The sequence below is a fragment of the Polypterus senegalus genome, chromosome 17, assembly GCF_016835505.1.
Source record: "Polypterus senegalus isolate Bchr_013 chromosome 17, ASM1683550v1, whole genome shotgun sequence".
NCBI lineage: Eukaryota > Metazoa > Chordata > Cladistia > Polypteriformes > Polypteridae > Polypterus > Polypterus senegalus.
Window position 1 is genome coordinate 97,863,752 of NC_053170.1, and position 23,400 is coordinate 97,887,151.

Below are 23,400 nucleotides of genomic sequence, written 5' to 3' on the forward strand. Positions count from 1 at the left end.
TTAGTCGACCAATGAGAAACATGTGTACCAAGTTTCATGAAAATCACTCCAGCCATTCAGACGTGATGCTGGAACACGAACACGAACACACACACACACACACACACACACACACATTGACTTTTATATATACAGATTGATGGTGTAAGTGAAGGTCATCTTGCATTCCACCTCTGCCACCAATGTGATGTTATGGGAGATGAACTCCGATCCCCAGTGTGCTCTCTCTAGATCCTGACTGGGAATAACTGAGTCTGAATTGTGAGGAACACATGCAAACCTCTCCACATGGACAGTCAAACACGTGGCAATTGAACCCGTGGCCAGCCCCGCCTACACACCGTGAAATGGACTTTGATTCTACACCCACGAGCTGTTTCTTTCGTTCAGGTTCAAGCTCAAATTTATTGCATATTTAGGAAAGCAATATTGTACAAAGTGCATGAACTGCACTAAAGCCTTTTTCTTCTCCAAGTTCAAGCTGCTAGTTACTGTGAGTGGAGCGCATCCTGTATTCTAGGACAGTCAAAGGGGTACACACGGCGTCCCACCACTGAATTGGAGGGAGTAGAGCAATGAACTCCCATCCCCAAGACTTATTAGGGCCTAACTGAGAAGAAAACCACATGGGTGAGAGCGGAATGAGCAAACTCCACACTGCCTCCCACCTCTGCCACCATACACTCTTTTTTTAAAAAAGATTCTTTCAGTGATTTTAAGCAAACGGTTTCTGATTTTGACAACATTTCCGAATCTTTGGGTTGATGACGGTGTTCCCCTCAAAGTCGCCTCTCTGGAATTTGGACGTGGACCATGGAGGGTAAAGAGAAAGCCGAGCTTCAGAAGGAAACCTGCAAGGTGGGCAGAACATGCAAACCCCATCATGCAGTGAGGTGGTCCTCAGTCCTGAACTGTTCTTTTCAATCAGCCATACGGAGCAGGACGGTCCGAGGCATTATATCCGAGTCCAGCTTGCGGGCCCCGTCATGACGGGTTCAGGCGGTGGTGGCAGCTCGCTTTGGTAATGCTGGTAGGTCTGTGGGATTGGAGTGACGCCGCCCTCGCCTGGCCGCTGTTCAGCTGGTGCAAAGCCGTCATCATCCATTTGTGGGATGGGGCGCGGATTCTCGGGGAGAGTCAGGATGTTGGGCGTGTTGACAAACATGTTGAAGGGCACCTCGTGGCTGAAGCGCTGCTTTAGGAGTTTGCAGCCTCTTCTCAGGAGGCCATATAAAAGCAAACCAAAAATCAAGGAGGCAAACACCAAGGACATCCCCATGATTATGCCAAACGAGGGGGGCACTGATGGTTTTGCTGTGGTGCTGGTGACAGAGGACGACCTGGTGGTGGTGGTGGTGGTGGTGATGGTGGGTCTGGTGGTGGGCCCGGCTAGCACTTGCAGACTGTAGAGGGCCACAGACGTTCCTGCCACATTGGATGCCAAGCAGGCGTAAAGACCCGCAAACCTCAGCTGGACGAGTTCTATGATCAAGGTGCCATTTTTACTGGAGATGGGCAGGAACTCGGGGCTCCCTACAGGGGCACCATTGGGCAGAATCCAGCTGATCTTTGGAGCCGGAAACCCCCTGACAACGCAGGGCAGTGTTAAGGGCACCTTCTCAATGACAACAATGTCCTGGTAGACTCGGTCCACCTCTGCCGGGCTGCACTCCTCCAGACTGGAATTCTGGGCACAGGAGATGTTGGCGAGGGATTTCCGGAACCATCCATATTCAGGCTGGCTTATCCCCTTTGGCTGGCAGTCGCAGGTCAGCTCGTTGTTGCTGAGGTTCACACGGGGGCCCGAAGAGTTGACAAAAGTCAGGCTGAACCACAAGGGGGTGACCGTGATGAGCCTGTTGCCATCCAGGTTGAGGACACGTAGGCTTGACAAACTGGTGAAGGCCCCCTCCTCAATGAAGGTGATGCGGTTGTCGGCCAAGTCGAGGATCTCCAGGAGGGTCATCTGTCTGAATGTCCAGCGGCTGATTCTCCAAAGCTGATTCTTCATCAGGCCCAGCTGCCTGACTTGCAGACCCTTGAAGGCACTCTGGTGCATCGTCGCATTGCCCAGGCCCACATCAGCTAGCGTGAGGGTTTTCAGGACAGGGAATGTGCCAAAGGCCTGTGCCTCCAAGTATGCCAGGCTGCTCCTCTGGATGACCAACACCTCCAGCAGGGTGAAGTTGTGCAGGGATGACAAGTTCACACTGGACTGGCCACACTGGTCCAGGTCCAGGTAGGTTACCTTGTTACTGATGGTCTTTCCAGGGTCGCAGCAGGAGGCTGTGTGGTTAACACACTGGCATATCAGATGGCACTTCAGGGATTGTGCATGGACATGCCAAGCAGACAGCAGTGGCAGAAACAGCAGCAGCAGCAGGCCGGCAGGAGCGTGGGCCATGCCCCCTGTGGAAAATGAGAAGAGCAACTTGACATTGGCACCTGGAATCAAGCTTACAGTACAAGCTGGGTGTTTAACAGTAAGAGGAGACCTCCATCGCAGGGGACCACTGAGCTCCTGTTTGATGATGGCATGAAACACAATGTTACGCCATCTTAGAATTAAAAGTGCCTGCTGTAGAGGGTGCTCTGGCAAGAGAGAAACAAAGAGAAAGGGAGGGAGGGAAGGCATAGCCCTGGCAGGAACGACATGCCCACCACCCTAAGACAATAAGAAGGGTGGGCACTGCCATGGAGTGTGAAAGCCAGATGCCAACAGGCAGCAGGAAAGATGACCAGGAGGGTTAAATAGGCTGCAATGAAACCACCAGGGTGCAGCACACTCCTTTCAGTATGAAATGTAGGGACCTTAGGGGCGTCCTGGCAGGAACCTCTTTAAGGCATGCAGAGGGCTCAGGAGGGTCTACTTGAAGGAATGGCGGTCTGCTGCCACTGCAGGGCATGGAAGTCATTTTGGGGCATGGATGGACCCCACAAGGAGAGGTTAAAGGTGCCGCATGGTCTGTGCTTCAGGAGATGGTTGGGAGGGAAGGGGGTCCAGAGAGGGGGTGTTAAAGGGTGAGCAAGAGACCCCTAAAAAGAGGTGGGCAAATGGCCAAGCCACCCCAACTGGCACACAGGGATTTGAAGCCGTGCAGCTCGGCCCAGTGAGGCAGCACACTTTCCTTTCCCTTCATTTGTTCCTGCTGTGTTCCCCTCTTTGTTCCACTAATGAATTTAGCTGTTTAGTGGGCACAAGAGGCGCCCCCTACTGCCACCTCAGTGCTCACTCGTCTTTACACTGCAGACACAGTAAAGGAGGCTCCTACCGGACAATGCAGTGGGCTGTCGTATCTAAATGTGTGAAATGGTGTTATGTCCAAACTAAAAGAACCGTTTAGTGTGAAAAGTCGAATAATCAATTAAAGTGCAACAGGTCCACAGCAGGCGGGCTTGTCACGAGTGTTTGTGTCGGTGGGACCTTTAGGACCGAAACGGCTGAGGGGGCGGAAATCTGAGGGGAAAACATCATTTAATCATTCAGGAATTCATTAGTTCATTGTTACACTCCCTCTGTTATTTGTTTATTATCAATTAAGTCAGTTATATAATACACATTGTAAGGTGAAGACATTCATTCATTCATTCCATTATTAATCTGTTCAATCACCAAATATTTATTACATTATCAATTAAACATTTAGACCTGGACTCCATGAGCCTGAAATGGTTTAAGGAGGTTTTAGATGATAATTCATAAATTGAAATTTAGTTAACTAATCTGTAATTTACTGAATTACATAAAGTACATAATTCACATAATTGAGCAATCAACCATTTCATTAACTCTTTCATTCCTGAAATTATTGATTCATTTGCCGAATATTTATTGATTGAACAACTGAGTGATATTTATTCTATTATTTATTATAAATGAATTAATTCACTCATATATGAACCCAAAATTATTTATTTATCTTTCCATACATTAATTTGATCAATCATTTATTCTACAATTTATTTATTCAATGATTTAATATTAATTCATAATTTATTAGGAATACTAATAATACTATTGCATTTTATTTACACAGCGCAGCACCGTTTCCATTCTACCATTTATTTATTAATCATTCATTTAACTATTCATACATAAATAATAACCAGTCATTTCATTTATTCAGGTCAGGTTGGGGACCATGCACTGGCACAATGCACCCACCACATGACAAAACACTTTGGGATGCCAGTTGGCAGCCCATCCAGGCACACACACAGTCCATTCCAACCCCCAGGTGGTCAGGTGTTAACTGGGCATCCCTTAATCCTGGCCTCTTGGGTCCTGCGAGTGGATCGCCCTCGGGTAATCGTGCTACATGGCCGTAGTGCCGTGGCTGACGCTCCCTCACGATGCAGGTCATGTGCCTCGTTCGACACAAGCATTCATTTTATTAATTTATTCACATTATTCATTTGTTCATTCAACCACTTATGCATTCATTTGCTCAATCATTTATTCTACCATTTATTTATTCAATCACTAAATCTTAACAAATTCATTCATTTATTTATTCACCCATTTACTATTTAACTTTATTCATTTGCTCATTCACTTCCTTACTAACTTGCTTGGTTATTCTCTTATTTAATCATTTCATATTTATTCTAGCCAAAGCCTACCCTGGCAGCACAGGATGCAGAGCAGACCCAACTCTGCCCGAGATACCAGTCTATCGCTGGCATGTGCCAGCACTTATTCACGCCAGGCCAGTTCAGAATCACGAGTCATGCCGGCCGGCCCGTGTCTGCGTCTTTCTAGTTTTTTTTCTTAAATTGATGTCACCTCATCGTGTCGGTTTCACAGAGGAACTGTAGATGGAGGTCACCGACACAAACATCGCTGCCCTATGCCGCTTGCCAGGCTCCTGGGCGGCCAGGTGTTAATAGGCTTGTCGATGGCAGCTGCGGCTCCCAGTTGGACCAGAGCTCCTGGATAATGAGAATCCCTTGAGGAGGAATGAAGGGAAGCAAAGCGCCCCCTCAGGTCTTTGAAGTCCTCTGAGGTCGTGTCTCCTAATTAACAGTTCATTAGCTTCTCCGCGCCTTGATCACGCCTGTCTGGTGGTTTGCCCTACCAGGGTCTTTGATTGAGTGAGTGATGGGCCGGTCATGTCTTGTCTCTGAGGGATTCTTTGTGTGCATTGTTCATTTTCTTAATACAAATCAGGGCTGCAGGGGTCTAAACAAGTTTTAACTTTTTAACGTGCCTTTCACGGCGAGGCGTACGAGGTCACTCACATACGAGGCTCTTAATCCTTGCACTAGCAGGCAGATTTGCTGGTGACCCCCATTTGGTATCTGAATCATACAGTGCATCCGGAAAGTATTCACAGCACATCACTTGTTCTACATTTTGTTATGTCACAGCCTTATTCCAAAGTGGATGAAATTCATTTTTTTCTTCAGAATTCTACACACAACACCCCATGATGACAATGTGAAAAAGTTTACTTGAGATTTTTGCAAATTTATTAAAAATAAAAACTGAGAAATCCATGTCCATAAGTATTCACAGCCTTTGCTCAATACTTTGTCGATGCACCTTTGGCAGCAATTCCAGCCTCAAGTCTTTTTGAATATGATGCCACAAGCTTGGCACACCTATCCTTGGCCAGTTTCGCCCATTCCTCTTTGCAGCACCTCTCAAGCTCCATCAGGTTGGATGGGAAGCGTCGGTGCACAGCCATTTTAAGATCTCTCCAGAGATGTTCAATCGGATTCAAGTCTGGGCCACTCAAGGACATTCACAGAGTTGTCCTGAAGCCACTCCTTTGATATCTTGGCTGTGTGCTTAGGGTCGTTGTCCTGCTGAAAGATGAACCGTCGCCCCAGTCTGAGGTCAAGAGCACTCTGGAGCAGGTTTTCATCCAGGATGTCTCTGTACATTGCTGCAGTCATCTTTCCCTTTATCCTGACTAGTCTCCCAGTTCCTGCCCCTGAAAAACACCACCATGCTTCACTGTAGGGATGGTATTGGTCTGGTGATGACTGGTGCCTGGTTTCCTCCAAACGTGACGCCTGGCATTCACACCAAAGAGTTCAATCTTTGTCTCATCAGACCAGAGAATTTTGTTTCTCATGGTCTGAGAGTCCTTCAGGTGCCTTTTGGCAAACTCCAGGTGGGCTGCCATGTGCCTTTTACTAAGGAGTGGCTTCTGTCTGGCCACTCTACCATACAGGCCTGATTGGTGGATTGCTGCAGAGATGGTTGTCCTTCTGGAAGGTTCTCCTCTCTCCACAGAGGACCTCTGGAGCTCTGACAGAGTGACCATCAGGTTCTTGGTCACCTCCCTGACTAAGGCCCTTCTCCCCCGATCGCTCAGTTTAGATGGCCGGCCAGCTCTAGGAAGAGTCCTGGTGGTTTCAAACTTCTTCCACTTACAGATGATGGAGGCCACTGTGCTTATTGGGACCTTCAAAGCAGCAGACATTTTTCTGTAACCTTCCCCAGATTTGTGCCTCGAGACAATCCTGTCTCGGAGGTCTACAGACAATTCCTTTGACTTCATGCTTGGTTTGTGCTCTGACATGAACTGTCGACTGTGGGACCTTCTATAGACAGGTGTGTGCCTTTCCAAATTATGTCACATCAACTCAATTGACCACAGGTGGACTCCAATTAAACATCTCAAGGATGATCAGAGGAAACAGGAGGCACCTGAGCTCAATTTGGAGCTTCATGGCAAAGGCTGTGAATACTTATGTACATGTGATTTCTCAGTTTTTTATTTTTAATAAATTTGCAAAAATCTCAAGTAAACTTTTTTCATGTTGTCATTATGGGGTGTTGTGTGTAGAATTCTGAGGAAAAAAATTAGTTTAATCAATTTTGGAATAAGGCAGTAACATAACAAAAAGTGGAGAAAGTGATGAAGCGCTGTGAATAAGGTAAATGGGACGGAAAATGAACTAAACATCGAGTCGAGAGAACTGTGCCTTGGAGTGTTTTGGAATGCCCCCCATAACTTTGTCCCTCACCTCCTCCTAGACCTCCACTCATCCAGGCTGTTCTCTCACACTCCCACCTCATCGCTGTCCACCTTTAGCTTTTCTCGTCATGGACCAGCTCATCACACCTCGCCCCGGTGGACGATCCACCCAGTTCATTTTAATACACCCATCTAGTGACTTACTCTGGTGGCCCACTCTCAGCTTTACCCTCCTTATATTCACTTGATGACTCCTGCTAGTCCTGGCGTCCAAGACTGCAGATTCTGTGGAAAATGAAATCATTACAGAGAGGCTGAGGTTTGTGTGTTTAGAGGTACCAATGGCAGTACACTTCTGGAAGTCCACTTTTAGACTCCCCTTCTAATACAATAAAGGAAGTAGGGAGACTGATGAGTGTGCCAGTATCTGATGTGAAACCCCACTCTTGGATGCCAGGACTAATGTGCCGCCATCTACAAATGGAGACATTTGAGGGCAATAACTTCCTGCCATCATGAGATGGCATATGTCTGTGCAAGAGTCCATCTGCTGCTGGGACGAGTGCTTGGGTACGATGGAGTGTACCTGGAGGTTCTCAATGTGGACAGGGGGATCTGGCACCCAACAGGGTCTCCCAACTGTGAGAGGAGGGCCGTGGGAGGTCGGAGGTGTTAGGGTGTGTTTATCTATTTTTAGCTGACTACACACCCTTTTTTATTTTCCCTGGGCCTTTAAGAGAAAGGCGCTATATGAACCCAACGTATTATTATTATGTATCCTCTAAACCTTATCTAGGCTGACTCAACATCGCCCTCTATGTGTGTAGGTGTGATAGTCTTGGCTGGCTCTTGAAAATGGCAGTGAGTGTGTATATCTAAGTGAACCCTCAAAAGTGCCATTAGTCTCTTCTCACTGTGCACTAAATGCCAGCTTGGCACTTCTACGTCGTGGTAGTTCACTCAAATGGGTAACACCCCAAGAACACTGTTCAAGACAGCTAAAGTGAACATGGAATTGAACCCACCATGGCAGCACCCTGCCAGGCCGACAACAAGCCACTTGTCCCTGATGCCAATGTGCTGCAGATAAGATGGCACCCAAAGTACGTTGGCTGGGAAAATTGATTCAATTTGGGCCTCATCAGCCTATGCAAATGGCTTTAATTGGATGTTTACGCTCTGCTTTTTGCATCAAGTGAAAATAGGAACGCCACCGGAGCGCCAACTTAAACATGATTAGCAAAATGTATTCAAATGAGCCTGATTTGCATGTGGAGACAGCTGGGCAGCGTCACGCTCCTTCCTACGTAAGCGACTCTGCTTTGCACTGGGCGGAGACCTGAACACCAGCTCCTGCTAATGCTGCCGCAGGGGCTAAGTGGGCACCCTCGCCAGTCTCCAGCTAAAGCCCCCTGATGGCCCACTGCACTTTCTTCCTGAAAACTTCTAATGGCGGTGCCTCCGTGTGCTAATTGCAGGGCGCCGTGGAGGATAATTGCTCCGCTTGATTGGGACACGAGTGCGTATGCAAATGCAATCAGCTCCCTGCCTAATTAAGTGGGCACACCAGTTGCAACACTGGCACCCGATTCCCCCACTTCTGTCTGGTGGGGCTGGATGCCAGAACAGAAAGCAGAGGTGACCCGTTTAGCTCATTCAGTCAAATCAATTTGCATCTTGAATGGCATCACCACCAGCCTGGAGTGCTAATTGTGGGCATATTCCCAAATACCCAGTGCCAATAAACATCAGGAATGATGTGCCAATGCAATGCTAGGCCTGAAGTGGAGAAGAGGAACCTGCACTGCCACCACAGCAAGACAGGCCCTCTGGGTGGTGCCTTGTGCCGCTCTGCCAGGATAAATCTGGCGGTGTCCACTATGACATGTGAGGTGGACACCAGTACAGCAGGAAGCTGAGTGGGCATCATGGGGCACCTCAGAGTAAAGCATGAGAGTGTGAAATAACACTTATAAAAAGTGCAGCAGAGTGCTAAGCACCAAGGAAGGTGAGTGGGCACCATTGCGGTAAATTGGCAACTGTATGGTGTGTGCACCAGTGTGAACACCAACGTCTGCCACGGCACAGAGAGTGAATGTGCACTAATACAGAGTGAAAGGAGTCTGAAAATGATACAGAAGGTGAGAAGAGTGAACCAGCAGGGAGTGAGAGTGTGTCCACACCTGCATGGAATCAGCATTAAGAAACAAGGCGAGCACCTTCACATTAATACACAGAGGAGGTGGAGTACTTGAGGAGCGAGTGTGTGCTCACACCTGTACGGAATTAATGTTAAGAGTCCACTGGTGGGGCAAAAGTGGGAGAGTTCAAAGAGTCGATGGGCTTCAACCACCAGAGAAATTTAATAAGCCCTGAACCAATACCAGTGTGGACAGCAATGGAGTGTGAACCAATATTCACCACGGCACAGTGAGTGAGTGTGATTAATAGGAAAATACAGAAGGTGGAAAAACAAACAAGAAGGGAGTGTCAGCTCACACCATGACAAGATAAGCCATAGTGCACACCAGTAGAGAAAGATCTGGAGTGAGACCAAGTGATCAAATGTTTGAAACATACGTTAGTGTGTGATATGCAGAGAGTGAAAGTGTGCATCATTATATTTAGGGAATGCATTTTAGACAACTTCAGAGTGACTGTGTGAAGTAAGCCTTAGTTCACACCATTCTGGAGAAGCTACGTTAAAGTGTGAACAGGCACAGAGTGAACAACACCAGCAAGATGAGTGGCATGTAAATTCAGACATAGAAAGTGAACGTGTTGCCTAGCATGGTGTGAGGCTGTGTCCACTCCAGTGTGGAGAGAGCAGTAATACAAGTGTGTGCCAGTACACACAGCAAAGAGTGTGAACAGATATCAGTATGGAGTGAGCAATATGGCATAAAATACATGCAGAGAGTAAATGTGAACAGAGAGTGAGAGAGTGTGTGTCCATCAACCCCTGAGCACACCACTATTGCAGCAAGGCAATGAATGTGAAATGGCCTCAGTACGGCACCTCATATTAGAGAAACTGAGAGTGTCCACCAGTATTCACCAAACTGGGACAGAGTACATTGATTACAAATGTGTGTACTAGCAGGCAGTGAGTGTATGTCCCTCCACACCAATACAAAATCAACCTCCACTCTGAAGAGACCGGGAGTGTGAGGAAACACACCAACACGAGATGGCTGTGCGCACATCAGCACAGAGAAAGTGTCTGTCCACACCAGTACCGAATACGCCTTAGTGCCCCCCATTTGGGAGATAACTGGGAGTGTCCACCAAAAGGTGCAGTGTGTGAACTGGGAGCACTGGGAAGGTGTGAGTGGAGTTTAACGGCCATAAGTGTGAACGAGTGTTCAAGTGCAAGACAGTGTGAAGAGATGGGCAGTATGCACCAATGAACCCCTGCAGAAAGTGTGTAAGCCTGGATGGAGTGAGCAGGCACTGGGACAGAAAAAGTGTCATCTGAAAAATAACACGCGAAAGGAGGAGCAGCTGGGAGTGTGTGTGTGTTTGTGTGTGTGTGTGTGCAGCATTAATTAAGCAGCTGGTGGGCACTCAGTGGATGAGTGTGACTGCTCAAGTGCATGTCCACACCACGCTAAGTGTGCTGAGAAGCCCCCCAAGCAGATGATGTCCCCTCGTCACTCGTTTTGTTATATATGCAGGGCCAATAAGGTGGCATCGTAGTCCACCTTCTCGTGTCACACCTGCAAGCTCAGCCACACCTGGACACACACACACACACACACACAGATGCCCGAGCCTCCTAGCCCACCCCTCTGCAGCTCACGTTCAGACCTTTCTTCACTCAGCCATGTATATCACTCTTGTGGTGCCCATTGCATGCCCCCTTCCACCTCCACACCCCGTCTCTTGAGGTGCCCACCTCGGCTCACACCATGCCATTGCTAGAGGCACTCTACCCCATACCTGTGAAATCGAACCCAGCAAGCAAAACAGCACACCGAAGCAACAAGCGCTGGCACCTGAGCCACTTACCAGCAGCGACCGAGTGACAAGAGGACCTCGTGAAGGCCCACGTGAAGGGCAGGCTTCTGGACTCTGGTGTGATGAGGGCACAACGCTGATCTCCGTAGCTGGCACAGCACTGACACTCCGGCTGAGGATGGCGCTTACCCTGACAGTGTCATCCCGCTAATTGGTGTCCAGAGTAAACGAATCTAATTAGTGAGGCGCCGCGTTGAGCTCATTGCTTCCACCCCACCTGGGCCTCCTCCTGAGTCGCGCCAGTGTCACACACACACACAAAGTACGTGCACGCACACACACAGGCCCACACATGTGCAGGGACAACCACACACACCTGCTATCACGCCTACACACAGATCTGGGCACACACACAAAAGGGGGCTTATACACGAGTACTCACCGAGTCACACACACAGAGAGACACACGTTACACACAAATGGTACAAACACTGTGCAACGCAGGACAAGGCATACACACACACACACACACACAAACTGAAGCACAATCAGTTGCGTGGACACACACAAGCACACACCGAGACCCCCTATATAAACCTGGACACACAATCATGCATGTCGTCAAACACATCCACATGGTGATACACACAGTCACGCACACACAGAGTCCCACAGACCTGCCCTCATGAAGACACACACAGTCATACATAAAGTGACACACACTAATAGAGTCCCCCATACCTGGACACATAGCCATTCATTCAGTGGCACACACACAGCCACAGAAACTCATGAGCCAGACAGGGCAGCAATGTCGCCAGGGTGTCATCCTGGGGTGGGCATTTAGAAATGTAGGGGTGGCAACTAAATGCTGAAATAATTTCAACTTTTACTGATTTATTACTGAATGAACAGGCTGGGTGGAGGGTGACCAATAGCCACAGCTGTGCCAAGAGGCAGCATACAAGTCAGAGGCCCACCCACTCAGCTGAAGTTTGGGGGGGGTCACACCTGGAGCTGCCAGTCCTGAGTTAGGGAATGAGAGTCTTGTGGGATGAGATGGAAGTGGGAAGGAGAGAGAGAGAGAGAGAGAGAGAGAGAGAGAGAGAGAGAGACCACCCCTGTTATCTGAGAACATCTGTAGCTCACTGGGGGTTTGAGAGGAGCTCTGCTTTATTGGTCCTTATTGTCCTGTGTGCAGAGTCCAGTGACATTACAACAGAACAACACACCTCCACTCCCCGGTGCTGTGATTAGTGAGCAGAAGTACCCGACAGAAACGAAACATTTGATATGTCCTATGTAATAATGACAGTCAGATATGGGGAAAGGCATGGCATATTAGATGGGTGTGAAAGGCACTATATAGCAGATAGATAGAGAAAGAAAGAAAGAAAGAAAGAAAGAATATGGTATAGTAGGCAGGATTGGTCCACAATTGCATAGGCCCATATTATCCTGTTCATAAAGTCCATTAAAATACTGACATGCATGTGCCAATCAACATGCCACACGTCTCCATTCCTGCCCCATGACTAGTCAGTGAGAGCTGAACTCAAAACCTCTAGCACAGCGGGTTAAGCTGCTACTAACTGCCTTGGTGGCCTCAGGTTCACTGCCAGTCTCTCTGTATGAGGATGTGAGCAGAAGATGAACAGGACAGTCACACACACACACACACACACACACACACTCCTGCACTTGCACAGCCCTGTTATTCCTATGGTCACACCCACTCACAGAGACCCACAGACATACACACACAGTTACATACACCTTTACACGCTACACACACACACATACATAGTGTCACACAGACCTGCCTTCACAAGCCCGCACACACACACACACACACACAGCCCCACCAGACCCTGGACATATAAAGATGCTGTCACACACACACTTGAACCTGTGCTCATTCAGTGTCTCTCACACGCCCATCAAGTATTCTGAGTGCCCCTGGTAGGTCACTATGAGGTGTGTCCCCCTGAGGGATGAGGTGATTCATTGATGCCACCTAAGTGAGAGCTGGCTCTCTGCTCTGGCAGCCACATCAGTCAGGGGAGAGGGGGGACTCTGGCACAGCTAGTACTGGGTCCTCCAATGGGGAAGAAGGCAGTGTGGTTTTGAGCTCTTCCTTTTGCATGGGGCACAGGAGGGTTAGGAGAACATCTGTGGACTACGTGGCTCACATCAAGGACAGCACGTGTGGCAGGCCAATGGTGCCTAATTTCACACCTTAGCCTCACCCACATGTGTGCCCACCACAAGCCCTTTGAGTGGCTTGTCACCGAGATCTTATGTTGCTTCAGCCCACGACGCCAGCCAGGCAGGCACTTGTTTACAGAGTTTGTGCGTAGTGTGGTCGTCGTGGAGACACTCCATGTCTTGCTGCCATGGTAACTGACCTCCTCGACGATAGCAGCAGCACTTGGTGACACTCAGGGGTAAAGGGCATCGAGCAAACCTGCCAAGCCTCCTGGGGGACTCTCCGGCTGCTCAATGTGTCTGAAAACATGAAAGTGCAGTGGTGACGGCACTGGGAAGAACTGGCCCTGGAGCCAGGGGGTCCGCTCATTGAAAGGAGGCACGTCTCTATCGTTGATCCTGGCATTAATATAATTATAGCTGTGGGCAAATGAAATCAAGCAGCACTCCTAAGCACACTCGTCAATTTCAAAGTGCCAGTCGGGTCCAGTGCCGCCAGGCTACATGAGGAGTTCTCCCAAGAGTCACGTTTCTTCCGTTTACCTATGTCATAATGGCACACTGGCAGATGGTGGAGGGATGGATACTGTCTTGCACTCTGGGCTTTCCCCAGTTGGTCAGTTAATGGATTACTGAAGTGACCTTTACCCACCTGCCAGGGCATCGAAGAAGCTGCCCTGTGCATTGACAATCTACTTTGCAAGCTGCCATCCCACTTGTGTGTGGCATGGGTTCAGCCATATGGATTAGGCAGCTGGTAGGCAGACAGCAAGGAGCGTTCTGGACAGAGCCACAATGCAAGGAGTCACACGGGCATTTGGGCATGCCAGAGAAGTATGGGTAGTAGTGGGTGGACAGCAGGAGATGGCAGAGCTGTTTAGTAAGGGCTGAATGGTAAATTGGAATCGGGAGCAGAGTGGGCACAGCTGAATGTGGGGTATCCGATTGGCGATGGGACTGAGCAAAACCACCAGTGGAGAGGCCATAAGGGAAGGAGATGGATGGGCAGGAGGACTCAACCAAACTGTACTGGGAAGAGCCATTGCTGGGGGGCAGCTGGCCTTGCTAGCTGTGGGTATGGACAGCAGGCAGCTGGTCCCAGGTGGACATCTGGAATTGTTCAAGGAGCCGCTCTCTCAGAGCTGTTAGTGGGCACGTGGCCCCTCCGGGTTCAAGACTGCTAGCTGCTCACCACACCTCCTCACTGCTCTTGCTGCCTTACTTGTAATTATAAGGATGAAAGTGAAGGAAATCGGCGTCAACGTCAACTAATCACCGCCCAATTTAAGACGAAATAAAGGAGTTCTGTGAAAGCGCCGAGAACTTGAATACCTCGCAGCGCGCCCTGAATTGAGCTTTGATTCTTTTGAATTCTGTCAGAAATGAGGAAGGAAATTGGGAATTGATTTGCCATTCCTAATGGGATCCTGTCAAGGACGTGCAAGGAAATATGGAACTGAGACAGAGGGGTCAGACATGGGGGAAAGGAAGAGGACCCCATCATGGAGCTGAGACCGGGGAGTCAGACATTCACCCATATCCAAAGCAACTTACAAAGGAGGTCAAAGTATTCAAAAAACATCAGTCAACTGGCTGTTTTGAACAAGTGTATCAGGACAGGCCACATGGGGGATAAACAGAGGACCCTGTCATACATGAAAGACAGGAAGAAGACCCCATGTCTGATGTGGGGGAGAGGAGCTGGACTGTGGGGAGGCCCGGGGTTTGGAGGGGTCACACCTGGAGCTGTCGGTCCTGTGTTAGGGGATGAGGATTCTGTGGTTTGGGACTGTAGTGAGGGGCACTAACAGAGAGACCACCACTGTGTCATTCGAGACCCTCAAGGCAATTTACAACTCAGAGGCCCTCTGTTTTTACTTGGGTGGGGGGTGTTTTCCATTTATAAGTTTACAGGGTCTTATCGTGACTTGCACGTGCTGTTCAACACGTGACATGTCGCCACTCCCTGTGCCATCACGAGTGAGAAAAACTACCAGACCTCGAAACTTCTGACTGCCCTTAACTGTTGGATTGGAAAGGTCCAACATAAGAGACAGAGACAGATAAATAAATGAAGGGCACTACATAATAGATACAGAGAGAAAGAGATAGAAGTAAAAGGCACTATATAATACACACATAGGTAGCTCCTGGGGTCAGGCTGGAGAGGGCATTCAGGAGGGGTCAGAGGGCTCAAGTGGTCTCTGAACATGGACTGCCAGATGTTACATTGTGCAACAGACAGAGCATGAAACAGATATGGTCAAGCGGACCCCTCAAGCATCTCCAGTACACCTCTTTTACTGCCATGACAAAGTCTGGAGTCTATCAACTGGCCTGTGAGGTGTGGCACAGGTGGATAGCGCCTCTTAACCCAACATGGTATAAAGTGACCAAAAAGAGACAGCTGTTCACAACCAGCTGGTGGGCGACTTTCTGCTTCGCTTTTAATCGGCCCCTCTGCCTTGCAATGTGACAGCTTGTTAAGCGTGAAATTACAGGAACGCAAGGCACAATGTGGGTCATGGAGCGTGCCGCCACAGACGCCAGGGAGACAAGGCCGGCGACACTCCAAGGTGACACTGGGTGCTGACAATAAAGGGCTTCTTTCTTCTGACCTTTAACACTTTGTTGGCATTGGAGGGCTGTGCCTCCTCACAATGCCTGTCCTGATCTAAAGGGGCTGGTAAATTGATAGGAGAGAAATAGACAGAAATGCCACCTTAGTGTGGACCAGGAACAGCAATCAGTAGGTGCTTGCCTAATAATGATGGGAGTCGGCAACTGCAGGGTGGGCCCCACGAGATCTGGACGATGCTGGGAATGGTGGGTACCTTGAGGGGAAACACAACAGGTGGGCAAAGAACCAAAATCAGGCACCGCACCCTCTTAGTGTCACCTCAGTCCAACAGGTGGGGTGACAGAGGTGATCCATGTGCCTCCCAAAGACCTCACTAAAGCTCCGATCCCCTTACCTCTTGACCCTCATGAGCCTCAGCACTACTGTTCAGGCATTAGTTGGTGTTCGTGTGGTCGGCTTCTGATTCTGGATTTTTCTTTCAGATATTTTGTATGTTTTCTTTTTTGATTCTCTCACCTTGTTTAAGTTTTTTGCTCGGTGGATTCTGGATTTTGTTTGGGTTGACTTTGGAGTTGCCTGTTTGAAGCCTGCAGGTTTTGGGTCTCATTTTGAGGGTGCAGGCCACAGGCCTAAATCTGAGTTTAAGGGTCAGGCCCACTTCGTGTCTTTAGGCTTTCCTGGAGTTCTTTATATTTAAGCCTCTTTCCAATTTTGTGAGCCCTGCAGAAAATTCACAACAGCCTCCTACACCTTCTTCTCCAGTCCTCCTGACTCTCAAAGGGTTGACTGTCCATGGCTGCCTAAACCCCACCTTGGTGGTATTACTACAAAGGGCAGCCATGGCCCATCATTGGCTAAGGAGACACCAGGTTAGAGCTCCCTCTAGTGGCTCTCCCTATACCCCTGGATCAAGTCTCCAACTGACAATTCCCTTAAAGACATAGAAGTCTGTGCCACTTAATGGGGACGCTGCAAGCAGACTGCCAATATAAATGTCAGAAGGCCAGTACTCTTGAACCCATGCACTAGGGGGCAGCATCCACTCCCAAATCTGTGAATTTGTGCCCTGCTACTTTCTCCTAATTGATGTTGACAAATGAACTGGCCACCAAACCTTGAAATTGGCAGTCTGATTTGATTTGGTCTGGGAATACGTGCTGCCCCCTAGGGGATCGATGAGAGAGTACTGACATCATAAATTTTAAGTTGGCATTCTTGTCTGTGGATGTGTAGCTGTTTTGTTGCTGTTACTTTCTCTTTCTATTGCTGCCCTCTACCCTAACAGGTACCCACTTCTCGCCTCATGCCAGATGATCATCCCATCCCAATACACAAACGGGGATTTTGATAAAAGGAGACAATAACTACTAAAGATGACAACGCCTATCCTGAGTGGTAAAGCGACAATGTGGTGATGTGCCTCTAGGAGGTGTCTCTGGGTGGGTGGATTGAAGGAGCTGGAGGCAACCACACTACATGAACTACATAAAAGCACAAAGGCATTCAACTCACCACCATAAGGGGATGGTGGGCAGGCACATGTCCTGTAGAGGCACCATATAGCATGTCCCATAAGGTGGGTACCCTCCTGTCCTCCCAACCAATATCAAACCAAGGCAGGGGGCTGCAGCCTAAAATGGCAGCATCAGGACAAGGTAGGAACTAACAATGGACAGCCTGCCAGTCTGCTGTCACTGATTCACCTAAGAGGACACGGGGAGAACATCTTCCCAGGATTTGATCCCTGGATTTTGAAATTGTGCCAAGATACTGCCCTGCACAAGTACGTGATGGCAGGAGAAGGACTGGGCACTCTGCCTTCACCACATTTAGAAATCAATCTGCAGTCACACAATTATACAATTATTTCTCATTTGTTGGGGGCTTGTTCTACTTCTGCTTTGGTGGGCTTGTCTGCTGATTTGCCTTTAGCAGGTGGAGAAACAGGAGATCACAGCTTTTTAATATTCTATGCTGTAAAGAGACTCTTCCCAGCTAATACTCGGATCTGATACTTAATGGAGAGGATTGTAAGGACGGCTGAGTCGAGAAGCGTTAAATGTGTAAATTAAATAAATAAATAAATAAATAAATAAAATGAAGTGATAAAGACAAGACACGCAGCACAGCAGGGACCATAAGCTCAGGCAGCAGAGCCTCCCGTAGTTAATGGCATCCAAGGGCAAAGTTTTGATGGATGGGAACAATAAAGAATAACTCAGAGGCACACCCAGTACCCTTGTCTGCTGATGAGGTGCCCGCTCCTCTCCTCTCCTGGGTGCCTCATATAAATGGGCATTTGCTTACTGTGTGTATCTGGAAGGGCGGCTTTTACTGAAACTGGACTTGAAAATCAGGATAAAGAGTCAGCAGTAGGCATTGTCCATATCCATTGGCCCCGCCCTCCTCCTCATACCTTAGGGGCGGTTTGACCTTAACTCCGCCCACCTCACCAAGCACCACTCACTAAACAGGAAGCATTCAAATTTAAAAAGGGGGCTCTGCACTTTGGTTAGCATCCACATGGAGTTAGCACGTTCTCTCTCGTGCCTTTGCAGATTTTCTTCCCACCTCCCCAAAGATGGTCATACTGTGGACATTAAATTAATGCGAGTAGGTCTCCTTTTACAGGTATTTCCTGCCTTGTGCCAGCTGCTGCCTAGATAGGCTTGAGCCACCTGCCTGCCCCACTTTGAATTAAGTTGGTTTGAAAGTGTGATGTGTTATTACACGACTCTGTCTTCTTGTCACCTTGCCTAATAACTTGTTCCCCTGACATATTGGCTCATAATACAAAAGATTTACAGCCTCAGCCCTGAAGCTTATTGGCTTGTGCCCACAACTTGCTATCTCATTCAATGGAGATTTATGATGCCAAAAGGACTGTCTTTGTGCGCATAAGGCGTGTTACCCCAGGCCCAGTATATTTTCAGAAGTACATGTCAGTCATTCATTCATTCAAATTCCCTTTCAAAGGAAAACAGCAGAAATGGGCACAGAGATGGCACTGGCACTAAATGCCATCCAAGTACACCACTGGACACACATTGACTACCCCTTCAGTTTAGGGTCACCAATTCATGACACACTGTGGAATGAAAGGAATGAGAGACACAAGTGCTGGCTGGTGGGGACTGGTTTTATGTCATATAGCGTCTTTCACACAGTCACGCATTCATTTCTTTCAAAAGCACGGAGTATAGGCAGATAAAAGACGAATGCACGTTTTGAAAATGGGATCGCCAAGTTCAGAGAAGACTTGGGAGTCGGGCCTCGGAGTGCAGGCGGCGCTCACACAACTCATTAAACCGTCGCCCTCGTCCCGCGGCTCATGCGCGTCCTGCACTTATCGCTTGTGACCAATCAGAAGCCCCCCGTTCACGCTGCCTTTCTCCATTTTATAGATGAGCACAGTTTGAGTTCACCAAAGTGGCAGCGCTTAGGCGCACAATGGAAATGAGCGGTGAAACGCACGAGAACCGCCCCGTCCCGCCCCGCCGCCGGGGGTCCTGACAGCCGCTCGTCTGAGTTAATGCGAGGTCGACGAGGAGGAAAGTCCTCAGCTCGGCCCCTGCTGGCTTTACACTTCTGACTGGAAAAGAAGAAAAAAAAAGGAAAGCCTCTCGCGTATTTTAATTGCTTTTTGCTTCTCGCTGATTGTTCATCGCGCTTCCGCTCGGAAAACTCAAAAGGCAGACAAGGCGATGTAATTGTAGGGGAAGGGATAATTAAAGGGAGAAAAGCCACTGCGCGAGCACGGGGGCTTACTGAGAGGGAGGCGCGCAGGGGGTGCAGGGCCTGAGAGTGCAGCTCGTCAAACGGCCTCTGGAGACGCAGGATCAGGAGATGAAGATGCCAAGCTGGGATCACCTGCATAGATCGATGGATTGATAGAAAAGGCGCTATATAATCGACAGTTAGATACATGGACTGGCAGTACATCATACATATTAAGGGGGCCATGTAGCGAACATACAGAAATATGCAAGGTGCTACACAACTGACAGATAGGCAGACGCATATCATAAATGTAAGAGAGGTATACTGTATAATATAAATATATAACAGCTTCTATATAATAGGCAGATATACGTATTTAAAGGTATTGTTTAATGCATAGACAGACAGGTTAAACAGGAGCTATATACAGTACTAAATGTTAGACTGACACATTTTAAAGGCATTGCATAATAGACAAATATAAAATGAACTATATAATAGAGAGAGTATAAAAAAACATAGCATATAATATATAATTAAATAGAGAAAAAAGTGTTATATAATAGATATAACTAGATAACGGTACCGGTGGCACATATTAAATGGGCTGAGCAACTGACAGACAGAAATATACAAAATGTGCTAAATAATAAATATACAAGGTGCTATACAGTAGACAGACAGATAGAAAGATACTCTAGATAGCTTTCTGTCTCTCCATTTCTCTGTCTGTCTACAGATACCAAACACAAATGAAGACACAGCACACCCACTGGCTGAGTTACCTGACCTGGTGGTCCTGGTCAGACAATAAGACCCCTTCATAGACGGGTCCCACTGCTGCCTCCAGGTGGCAATGTCAAAATGTCATTTGGGAAATCCAACACGTGTCTTAATTTACTCCTCAGAACAGAAGCCACTGCTGTTCTGATAAGCCGTGCAGTGCAGCCCAGGTGTAGGTGTGATTGTCTGTCCCATACGACCTCATGAGAATCTTTCTTGGCCGACTTACGTTGACAATTGTTACATTTGAAAAAGTTGACTATGCACACAGTAGGGACCTGAAGACCACCAGTGAGTTTACCAAACAGCTGTCAAGTGCTTTGGACAAAGAGACACATTGGGGATACTGTGAAGGTTAAAAGGGCGGCGTAGCATTACACAACTTCAGGTCGTAGGGGATGTTAAACTTTACGAATGGCGCTGCTGATCTAACTGCACGAGTATGGCAGATTACAGGAGTAGAAATGGCAAGGGACGACAAATTAGAGGACTTCGTAACAACTTTCCAGCACAGTTTCCTACATGTTGCAAGCTCGCTCCTTTTTCTAACAGCCCATAATGTGCTGCCTGATGGAACAGCAGCCTGGCTCTGTGTGAAGGGTTAACAGCTACGGTGAGTTCAGCCACAATCTCTGAGCTTTTTTTTTTTTTTCTCAATACAAAACAGGAGACAACAGACAGAGGAGCTCCTTTCAACACCCTTGTTGCTTATTCCTCCTCGCTGCATTACATGTATTGTACTTCAGCTCTCACACATACGACAGCCCGTAAGACAAAATTAAACCAGTTTGACTCAGTTGGGGCGAGTCGCAGACCGCTGTGGATGTCAGATTACATGTCTGCCTCTAACCTACCAAGATTACGTAAATGACTGAAAATCGCTGGGAAAGTCGTGTAATGTGACGTGGCCTTACAACATTTCTTCCTAGGATGATAAGCCACGCCCAGATCTTAAGACTCCACCTACAATGGGGTCAGCTGAGAGAGAGAGAGAGAGAGAGAACCACAGGATGTCAGTCATTATCCAACCCGCTTTATCCTAACACAGGGTCCTTACCCGGGCACATTCTGCTGCCAGCCCTGGTTAACATGGAGGACCTCCTTGTGCTGCCCTTTTGTTTTGTCCGCTTCAGTATGCAATGAAGGTGCCCTTTGAAAATTAGGATTAAGTCATGTTACTGATGAATTTATACTATTTCAAAAAAATGTACTAATTCATTTTTCTGAATTCAATGAAGACTCTGTATAAAATAATGAATAACTGGTTTCTGTGATTCTAACTCTGAGGTAAGATAGTTATTTTAAATAAGGAAGCCAAGCTTTAAGGACAAGTATTTACACTCGCTAATCATGGCGCCGGAGAGGGCTGATGTGTGGCATGTTGATTGGCACATACAAGTATAGCACTGAGTCCATGAACCCTAAATCTGCCAGGCCCTCATGACCTTTCTGCTATGTTCTTGTAAGTTCTGGCATATAAAGGCACTGCACATATATTGTGCAGATCATTATAGTAACCAAATATAATCCCATGCGGTTTGTGCATAGGAAAGTGTTATGTATATCTATATGTAAAATGATTATTATTATGAATACACAGACCACAGCACTCCCTGGTGCACACTCAGCTCTCACACGTGGAGATGCTGAGCCTGCACTGCAAACTGAACCACCCAACTTAGCATACACGGGCACTGCCACCTGGTGGGCATTTTCACATACAGCGCTGCTCTTACTGTTTTTTCTTCTCGTTTGCGGACGGCCACCCCATCGTGTCTGACAAGGCTTGACACACTCGGCTGCAGTACATTTTGTGAATCTGTGCATCATCTGATGTCATTTATTTCTTCAACTCATTTTGATGGAAATGTAGTAAGAAATAATAGGAGCCTAGGGTTCTGTTCACGAGGGTTATTAAAAGATACAAGTTTCAGAGGCTGCCTTTTAATTATGGAATAATGCAATTATGTCGCCACCGGGCACAGCGTTAGCAGCACAAATGGCGGGCCATTTGCATATCGGCTTTTCAGATTTTTTTTTTTTTGGCAGGTTATTTTTCTTTTTTTCTCCCCTTTGGCGCATCCACTCAGAAAAAGTGTTCAAGTTTAAAAAAAAAAAAAAGAAAAGAAAACAAATTAAGAAAGCACAAATATGCAATTCTTTAATAGCTTTTAGAATTCATATAAAAGTAGTCATTACTTTGGAAATCCCTCACTTGCTGTGACATTCATTTAATTTATTTGCTGCTCTCTTTTAGATGTCCACCCCGCTGTGTCACTTGTGATGACTTGTGTGTCTGTGTGTGTTGTGGGTGGGGTTGGTGGACTTGCTGAGGTATGTCTGACCCCCCCGATGTAATGTAATGACCATCTAGAGATGTGTGCTCCACAGTCCTGCGTTCAAATCCTGGCCCGGTGTGAGTTTACTCATTCTCTCAGTTTCCAGCAGTGCTGGTCACCATGCCATATTTCTCATTTTCAAACGTATCTAAGAGTAAGTTAGGTAACTCTCATGTAGCGCCTTTAGTCTGTCTGGCTGCCTATCTACTGCAAGGAAACTACAATGGAGTATAGGTGGGATACCCTGACCTGGCCAAGATGTCAGGCTAACAGATTCTTGGCTTGGCTTGGACTCAAAGGGCGCAATAACCCTTCATGCAGCTAGGGGGCAGCACAAGGGCTAAGGCCGCTGGCAAGTGTATTACAGGGCCTGAAGGGGTCTCAGTGGGAACAGAGAGGACCCATAAATGCCCCCTTGTAGGCAGGAGTGCTACTCACAGGATAAGCCAAATAAGGTGAGAGACAGTGGAGGGAGCACGCACTTGGTGACTTTGTTAACCTTTTGTATTCTGTGTCCCCTTTGTCACTCCCCGACCTTGTGAATTTATGAGGTGTTAAATAAAACACAGCTGAGCTGTGCTGAAGTGTTCCAGGGCACAGCGCTCACTCCAAATAACACAAACACATTCCTAGAAACGAGTGTAATCTACTTAAAGGCATATAAAATAAAAGGGTCTTCAGAACTTTCTCTGAACAGTGTTGCGCGGGGCGTTTCTGATGGCTGCTGCCCTGGTGTCCCAAAGCTGGGGAGCACTGCAGGTGACGTTCTCGTCCTCGTCTTCCATGGATTGAAGTTTGCAGGGTGAATGAGCCAGCAGAGCACAGAGGGTGCGAGGGAGTGGAGTGATTGACGAGGTCACAGATGGAATGAGGGGCT

General features: G+C 47.7%; 1 protein-coding gene across 1 annotated transcript; it reads right to left on the reverse strand.

Moving 5' to 3' along the window:
- Positions 1-385: 385 nt before the first annotated feature.
- Positions 386-11,067, reverse strand: LOC120517657 (leucine-rich repeat and immunoglobulin-like domain-containing nogo receptor-interacting protein 4). Its single transcript, XM_039740089.1, has 2 exons — positions 10,944-11,067; positions 386-2,409 (listed from the first exon to the last, which is right to left on the reverse strand). The coding sequence occupies exon 2, from the start codon at positions 2,402-2,404 to the stop codon at positions 956-958; it is 1,449 nt and encodes a 482-aa protein (XP_039596023.1). The 5' UTR covers positions 2,405-2,409; positions 10,944-11,067; the 3' UTR covers positions 386-955.
- Between the last annotated feature and the right edge of the window lie 12,333 nt (positions 11,068-23,400).

Coding starts and splice junctions, on each gene's coding strand:
- LOC120517657 (XM_039740089.1), bottom strand. CDS start 2,404: ATGGCCCACGCTCCTGCCGGCCTGCTGCTGCTGCTGTTTCTGCCACTG.